The 8,321-nt window shown below is 55.1% G+C and overlaps 1 protein-coding gene across 2 annotated transcripts; it reads right to left on the bottom strand.

Annotated features, from left to right (window-relative positions):
• Positions 1 to 3,290: 3,290 nt before the first annotated feature.
• Positions 3,291 to 7,565, bottom strand: NMB (neuromedin B). 2 transcript variants are annotated; one of them, XR_007890465.1, is made up of 4 exons: positions 7,400 to 7,565; positions 6,801 to 7,003; positions 5,833 to 5,949; positions 3,489 to 3,550 (listed from the first exon to the last, which is right to left on the bottom strand). XR_007890465.1 is itself a non-coding variant. In XM_051628788.1 (3 exons), the coding sequence occupies exons 1-3, from the start codon at positions 7,533 to 7,535 to the stop codon at positions 3,503 to 3,505; spliced, it is 387 nt and encodes a 128-aa protein (XP_051484748.1). In that variant the 5' UTR covers positions 7,536 to 7,565; the 3' UTR covers positions 3,291 to 3,502. The 2 variants fall into 2 exon arrangements, 1 of the variants encoding a protein (XP_051484748.1); XM_051628788.1 differs by lacking the exon at positions 5,833 to 5,949 and having other exon boundaries at positions 3,291 to 3,550.
• Between the last annotated feature and the right edge of the window lie 756 nt (positions 7,566 to 8,321).

Raw genomic sequence — 8,321 nt, 5'->3', positions numbered from 1 at the left:
CCCAGGTCTCTCAGCCTTTCCTCATATGACAGATGTTCCAGTCCCTTCATCATCCTTGTAGCCTTGGTTGGACTCTCCAGCACATCCCTGTCCCTCTGGAACTGGGGAGCCCAGAACTGGGTACAACCCTCCAGATGTGGTCTTATGAGGGCAGAGTAGAGGGGAGCAGAACCTCCCTTGACCTGCTGGCCACACTGTTCTTAATGCATCCCAGGATACTATTGGGTCTCTTGGCCACAAGGGCACATTGCTGTCCCATGGATACCTTGTTGCCCACCAGGACCCCAAGGTCCTTCTCCATGGGGCTGCTTTCTAGCAGGTCAACCCCTCATCTATATCAGTGGTAGATGCTGCTGAAGGAGAAGAGTGAGAAATTAACTGTAATTGATTTTTGTGAAGTTTCAAGATCATTTGGTACCAGTTATTTATTGTCATTTATAACGGAGAAAACTCAGAATTGCAGGTTAACCTCTGGGGTTGTGTGTGTGTGGTTTGATTCCAGAACCTCTGTGATTGTGTGACTCTGTGTGAGACTGTGTGGGTAGGTGTGTGTGTGTACATTTAAGAAACTGTCTTAAGTCTTGTGTAAACTTTGCCATTCTCAAGTCTTTATGTCAGTGCTTGATTATAACAAAGTTTGTGGAGTCACTCCCTTACGTGGCTGTGATCAGGGGTCATTAAATATCATATCATCTAGTCCTGCAATTTACCTAACTTGCTCATTTACCAGACCTCAGCTGCTGCTACCCTGAAGTTGTGTAAAACCTCAGTTTGTGAGAAGCTGCCTTCCACTCTCCCACCTGTGACAAACTGGCCCAGTCACTGGGATCCTAAAGTAGGATTAAGGACAAACTGGGGCTGTGGGCAGGAGGGAGGGAGGATGATGTGAGTGTGGAGCAGCCACAGGGGAACACAGGACAAGAATGAGAAGGAAGGATCAGAGGGGAAGCCATTGTGATCCCACCACATCCCCTGCCATCACCTGCTGCCGCAGCCAGGGCACAATGTAACCTGCAGTGACAAGGAGGAGGGGGAGAGGTGCTGGGAGTGACAGTGAGCCTGGCACAGGGAGCAGAGCTGTGCAAATGCCTGGGGGGGGAGGGCGTGTGTGTTTGTTTCAAAACCTCAATCAGTACTCAAATACTTATTAATTTACAACAGATGAGGTTAAATCCCACCAGTCGAGTCTGCTTTGCCCAGGACAGTAATTACCAAATGACCTCCCATTCATTATCTCAGCCCACAAGATGGCAATGAGCAGAGATGGGGGACAGGCAGACACACAGTTGTACAGGTTCTTGCTGGGTGGGAGGTAGAATGAGGAGTTCACCAGGTATCTCATGGCAGGTTTCTGCTGGGATGCTCAGGAACTCACCTGCCTTCCCAGGAGCTTGTCTGGGCGAGACATGAGCTGGTGGTCCCATGAGATGCCCTCAGGTCAGGAATCCCACTGGGCCATCAGTCCATCATGATACCAGCTGAGAGACATCTGGTCTGCTCCAGTGTCACGCACAATACACTCTGTCATTAGTTTTCTTGCTTATAATTAGTTTTAAGCCAAGATTTTGCTACAGCTCATGGGAGGCAAGCTGGGGTCACCCAGATCCCAGCACACAGCAGCAAACCTGGGAAAAAAAAACAGAGGGTGGAGGAAGGTTTACTGCAGTCCTGGGCACGAGTGGCTGCAGAAGGGCAGTGGGACACCTCTTGGGTGAAACTGGTGGGTAAGAGACAATTAAGAACACAAGGAGGGAACAGACGCTGCTGTGGTGCTGCAGATGGGTTGTTCACCAGCAGGTTGGACAACCTGGGAGAGGTTCTCCATCCTAGCTTGGTCCTGCTTTCCTGAAGGACCAAGAGCCCTAGCACTGGGGCATTTGATGGGGAGCACCAGGCTTTTAAGGCAAGACACCATCTCCAAAGGCTCAGAATCAGAAGTCAGACTGTAGGTGGAAAACATGCTCACTTAACTGGTCTAGGATCAGCAGTGGTGACCCCATCATACAACCTTTCTGCAGTACCTCTCTCTTTTTCAGCTCTCAGTGTTGCCAGCCTGTCTCAAGCAGGACCTGAGGAATCTGTGATGTCCCCAGTTGTCATACACTGGTAGCTCCAGCTCTCACCTGGCTAGGGACATCCTGTGACATTGGCAGTGGATTTGTAGCACCATACCACCTCCTGAGAAGCATCTCCAGCTCCCCAGAAAAGGGCTGTCACCGCCTTTCCCTCATTCAGAAGGAAGTTCCTGAAGGAGTGTTATGTTCATGAACATGATTTGGGCTTCAAGCCATCCTTGAAGTGATAAGGAGCAAGGTGGGAAGGTCTCCCACTGTGGCTTTCTCCCCTCTACTGGTCATCAGTATGCTCGGATGCTGGATTGTCCCTTGGCTTGGCATGACATGGCTCTGGGCTCCTGGTGCTCCCTGCAGGAGCTCCAAGGTTGGATTTAGCATCAGAAGTGTGTGGGGAGAAAAGCTCAAGGTTTCATTTATGGCATCACTCTGGGATATGCCTGGGGACGTTGCCAGGGAGTATGTAGTACACAGGGTATATCTATGAGCAGAACTTTCAGAAGGTGCAGAACCAGGTTCATGGGGCTGTCCTCCATCAGCCATTTTGGGCAACCCCCCTTTGTGCCCTTCATCTGCTGCCCTGGACAACAGAGGACCCCAGGGCTCTCAGAGCACCCCTGTGAGTGTCAAACCCTGTGCACAAGGGGAAGGTGCACCAAGCAACCATCTCAGAACAACACATCATCAGGCTGAGCATTCAATGCTCGGCAGGAGGTCCAGCCAGGCTGGAGGTAAACCCTGGAGTCCCATGAGGCAGGGACCCTGCTTGGGCCAGAAATCCCAGGCATGCCAGGAGCAAGATGCTTTTTTTGTTTTCAGGAGGGTTTGCTTGTAATCTCTCCAGCAAATCACAGAACAGTTTGGGTTGGAAAAGACCTTAAAGATCATCTAGTTGAACCTCCCTGCCATGGGCAGGGACACCTCTCACTAGCCCAGGTGGCTCAAAGCCTCAATAACCTGAAGAGGGTTGTAAAGATGCTCCAGTAGCCAGTGGTGTAATGAGATCATCCAAGCTTGTCACTTTGTCACACAGCCATTAGGGTCTCCTTCAGTGAGCAGAGGCTGCAGGGACCGAATCCAACCCTCCCCTGCCAGCTACCAAGAGTCAGGAGCTCCCCTCCATTCCCACCAGGTGGTTCCCATCCCCCCTTCTTCCTGCACAAGCCCCGGGGGCCTGTCATCCCACACCCCCAACCCCCAAAAGTCTGAGCCAGTCTGTGCAAAGAGCCAGTTTTATTCACACGGGTACATCAGACACCAAGGAAGCAGCAAACATCCAGGCAATACCCAGGAAAATTCTTTCCATAAGAACAACCACTATTAACAATATTACAGAAAGAATAAATCAAAGTGGTGTTGCTCCAGTAACCCACAACGCCGACACACTCCTCCATTTGCCATCAGACCTCACCCTCCATGGCTGGGCTGCTTCAGTTGGAAAAATACTTCTCCAGCACCTTTGCTAGAAGCCCTGTCTCCTACAAGAAAAGGCACAACAGTGAGACAATGTCCCTCACAGTCTCCACCATCACCTGCTGGGCACCACGGGGCAGAAGATCAGACAACTGTCCCACGCTGGACCATGATGGCACGTTTCAAGGTTGGGACAGCACCTGAGAAGAGCCAGGAGCCTGGGTCCTGCCTCACATCCTGTGCTCCAGCTGCTGGGCCACAGCTCACTACATCAGAAGCAAATGTCACCAGGCACTGAGACAGGAGCCACCGGGCCGGGCTGCCTCAAGAGCACAAGAGCTGCCTCAGGGCCTGGTTCAGCAGAGAGCTACAGAAGAAGGCAGAGAGAGACACGAAACACAGCGGGGGGAGTGACAGAGGAATTCTGTGGGATTGCCCAGAGGTCTCAGAGCTATGCAGGGCAGCACATGCCTTCTTCATGCAGACTCTCCCCCATCCCTGAAGCTATTCCACTCTACATTCATGGTCTGCCTCCTGGAGAAACTCTGTCACACCCCCAAGATGACATGGGACAGGTACAACTCTCCTCTGCCAGCCAAATCCTTGTCACCCACAGCGACAGGGTGGCACCATGCAGCTCCAGCGTGCCAAGGGCCAAGCCCTGCCTGCCACTTGTGGTTAAAAAGACAACACAGAAAACCCTGTTTGCAAGCTCCTTCTGCTCTGCACGGCTTCTGCCAGCACAAGCAGGGAGCAGCACAGGGGCTCCTGCTTTGCAAAGGGGTGGGAAACATCTGGAGACAGAATCCAACAGCAGCAGGCAGGACTAACCCCCGTGAAGGGAGAGCAAACAAAGCCTGAGCTCTGTGATGTGTTGTGTAGAGGGGAAGAACCTGCTTGGGAATGATCAGTGACCCCTCAGACAAGGAAAAGCTGGATGAGCTTCTCAAAAACAGTCAAGTACTTACCCTGCCACCAAGCACAGCAGGAAGGCTGGAGGAGCGACACTTAAGAGAGCACGTTAACTCCTGCCTTGCTGACCAGGATGTCTCAAGGAAGGGAGAAGTATCTTTGCTTTTATAAACCAAGTTGAGATGGAAGTGACAGATCCTGAGCAGGGGATGGACAGAGGGTTTTGTGGAGCAGAGCTCTTCAACATCTTGTTAGGCAGGTGGCAAACACACCACACGGTTCAGTTCAGGCACAGGCTGGGAGCTGGCCACCAGTGTCCAGCAATTGAGAGAAGAGCTGTCAGGGTGGCAGAAACTTGCAATGGCACCATGTAACCCATAAAAGCAAGAAAAAATAAGGTGCCACAGAAAAGTGTAACAGAGACAGCACTCAAAGGCACCAGGGAGTACAAGCACTGCAAGATCCACCGGCAGCTCAGAGGAAAGGATGCCCTGAGGGACAGCAAAGAGAGGAGCAGGAAGGCAGGCGTTGAGTCTAATGAGATGCTCAGAGGTGTCTGAAGGGCAGAATCAGACCTGTCACCAAGAGGCTGGCTAGCACACCAGGGCACCAGCCAAGGAGAGGTGAGAGCCTTGGAAAGGAGAAGATGAAGGGCAGAAGCCAACTGCACATCAGGCACCCAAGCTGTGATGCCACAGGTGTGCAGGACATCCCACCAGAGTGGTATCAGGACAGCAAGGCAGGAGCCACTATCTGCTGGACCATGAGCCAAATTTCCCTCCAGCACCAGAGCCTTGACATGGGCAAAGGAGCTCTGGCAGAGGGGGGCAGGGCTCCAGCACCCAGCTGACAGCCCCACACATGGCATCAGCCCCCAGGGCAGCCTCTGCCCAAGCACACCCACAGTGGGGGTGGTGACCATGCGACTTACCTACACTGGGGAGAGCCACATGGGTCCCTTGTATCCAACTCACACCACACTCACAAACACCTTAGCAGAGGGGGCAGGGTGGCACATCCACCAGTGCTCCCAGCAGCTCAGGCAGTTCATGCAGCAAATATCCTCCTCCCCAAAGGTTCCCCAGGGATGAGGAGAAGGGTCCAGGACCTTCCCAGCCCTCTCCTTCCTTTCAGCTGCATCCAAGAAGCAAAAGCTGTAGCAGTGCAGCAGTCACAGCATCCTAAGAGGAGCAGCCTGGGCTGGTGTCTTCACCATGCCCAGCTGTTCCTTCATGATGGAAAGCCCTGATGGGACCAGCTCTTTAGGAAAGACTCAGTTTACTGTAATCTGCTGAAAACAGGTGAAAAAAAGGCTTGAATGATCAGTGCCACTCAGGCTTGCATCCCTGCAACTCTGCTCCACCTGTGCCTCCCAAAAAAAAGCAAAGAACAGGATCAAGCACTGCCTAAACCTGGATAACAGAAGTTGCTTTACCTGTGTGCAGTGTGACTGGATGGCTCCTCAAGCACAGCAGCTTGGTGGGACAGCACCTGCAGGACCCACCTAACAGGATTTCATCCCTTTTAGGATCTCAGTTACCTCCTGCAGTGACTAGAAAGGGCGAGACACCAGAGAAGGGCGCATGAGGCAACAGACAAGCAGAGCCACACAGACCCAGCAATTTTTGTGTCATGTGTGAGGATCTGTGTGTGAGCATTGCTCCCAGGGATGGGGTTTCCACCAGGAGCTGGGTGAGCTCCGAGGAAAAAGCCCCACACTGATGGACTGAGGGTCTGCTGATGCAGAGCGGGACGAGCGGAGCTCCTGCCTGCTCCCCAAGCCCCACCCTGCAGCAGCAGGACTAACACACACCTTCCCTCTGCAAGCCAAGCTGACAAAGCTCCGTGGCCCTCAGTAATGAGGGATGCCAACCACAGTAACAGTCCCAAGATGGGGATATCAAGAAGCCCAAAACTTCTCTGCAGGACAGGCTCCTTTCCCTGCATTCAAGGAGCTGTGCTCCTCTTGATCTCTCCCTACAGAAATAGAGGGGGGGAAAGGATTTCCCTGTCCCTCCAGCAGCTGCAAGAGGGGACATTTCTTCACAGCAGCAATAGTGGCCAGCCATCCTCTTCAGCATCAGACCCAGATGCTTATTAACAAGCCCTAGGCTGGAGATCACCACTGCCACAGCTCTATCACAGCACCCCTTGCTCATCCTCACACCCTTCCCAAGCATTTGGGATTATTAGCCTCAACCCAGCTAGACACAAGCCTAAGGAGGCTTTTCCTTTGCCACTTTTTGGCTGGTCTTAGGAGGTGGTTTAAGGAGGGTTAACAGGAGCAGAAGGGGGGACTACAGCCCTAGCAGCCACATAGATGTTCTCATCTCCAGCAGGGAGAAGAACATCTCCATCACCTCCCTGCTCCAAGCACGTCCCACCATTTTACTCAATATTTACCTGGTCAGTGAGATCGTATTTTCCTTGGTTCTCATTCAAAAGTCTCTCTTGCAAAAGGATTTTCAGGAGCTCCCGGGTCAGCAGTTCCATCACGTCCTCCAGCAAGGCTCTGAGAGAGGGACCGAAGGCCACCGGCACTGCGGGCTCCCCCGGGGACTCCAGGTGCGGGGAGCCCGTGACGCTCTTCTTCCCCATGAAGTGACCTGCAAGGCACGCGCGTGTGTCAGCACACACACCCGGGGGAGGCCGGGGCTCCGCTGGGGCGGTTCTGTCACCTCAGTCTGACACAACTCCACAAGAAGCGCCGAGCCAACAAAACACCTAAATTAACGAGTATAGCGAAGGGAGGAGAAACTCAGAAATCCCAGATCCCTTGTACCATGTCGGACTTCAGGAAACTTCTCCGTCCTGCTGGCGGGATCTCTGGGGTTAAAGAAACGCTAGACCTGCCAACAAAAGCTGCAGGAGGAGGTTGCCTCGCCCCTGTCCTGGTCCTCTCCCGCCCACCGCGGGTCCTGCCGAGCCCCGCACCTCCCTCCACCCCGCGGGGCAGCGGGGGCTCCCCGCGTGTCCCTGCCCGCCTCCCCGCCCGGCCGCACCTGTGGCCCAGAGGTTGCCGCGGGGGTTGACCTTGATCTTGGCCGCCTGGCTGCGGTGCTCGGCGAAGTCGAGGTGCACGGCGGGTCCCAGCGCGGCACCGCAGAGCAGCAGCAGGAGCCCGCGCACCGCAGCCATCGCCACCGCTCCCGCACCCGCCGCCGCTCCCGCCGCCTTATGCTGCGCGGGGCGGGGCCGCGCGCCCCGACCCTCCCCGCCCCGCGCTCCCGCCCCGCGCCCCCGCCCCGCGCCCCCGCCCCCGCCCCGCGCCCCCGCCCCGACCCTCCCCGCCCCGCGCCCCCGCCCCGCTGCCCCGGCCCGCACGCCCCGCTCTCGTCCCCCCCTCTCGCAGTCGGGATCAGGACAGACCTCTCTTGCCGCTCACCCCCAGCTGCGGCACGGCCCGGTTAGCACAAGCCCTGGAGCCCCGCGGGCTCCTCGCCCCTCTGCGTGTCCCCACATCCTGAACCGTGTCATCCGGTTGGACACGGAGGAAGATGGTGCCGGGTGGTGTCACTGCTCCGACCTTGCCCGCGAATCCCGTGGGGCAGTCCCGGGAGGACATCAGGGTGGATTTGCTCCTGCTCGGCCCAGGCTGCCTGCTCCTCGTTATGTCCTGCTTGTCCATTTGCCCAGAACATGCCCCATTACGTTATTTGTGGCCTTAGGAGGACATCAGCCAGCACCCGTGGCCAGCTCGCAGAACCCTGGGACAGAGCCCCTCTTACAGGTCAGGGTCTCAAAGTTAACAGAATCACAGAATCTTCGGAGTTGGAAGTTACCTCCAAAGATCATCCAGTCCAACCCCCCTGCCAGAGCAGGGTCGCCTAGAATAGGTCACACAGGAACACGTCCAGGGGGTTTGCAATGTCTCCAGAGAAGGAGACTCCTCAGCCTCTCTGGGCAACCTGTCCCAAGACTCTG

This window comes from Apus apus, chromosome 10 (genome assembly GCF_020740795.1).
Source record: "Apus apus isolate bApuApu2 chromosome 10, bApuApu2.pri.cur, whole genome shotgun sequence".
Lineage (NCBI taxonomy): Eukaryota > Metazoa > Chordata > Aves > Apodiformes > Apodidae > Apus > Apus apus.
The sequence above is the reverse complement of the archived record's forward strand: the minus strand, read 5'-3'. Positions and strand labels throughout refer to the sequence as shown.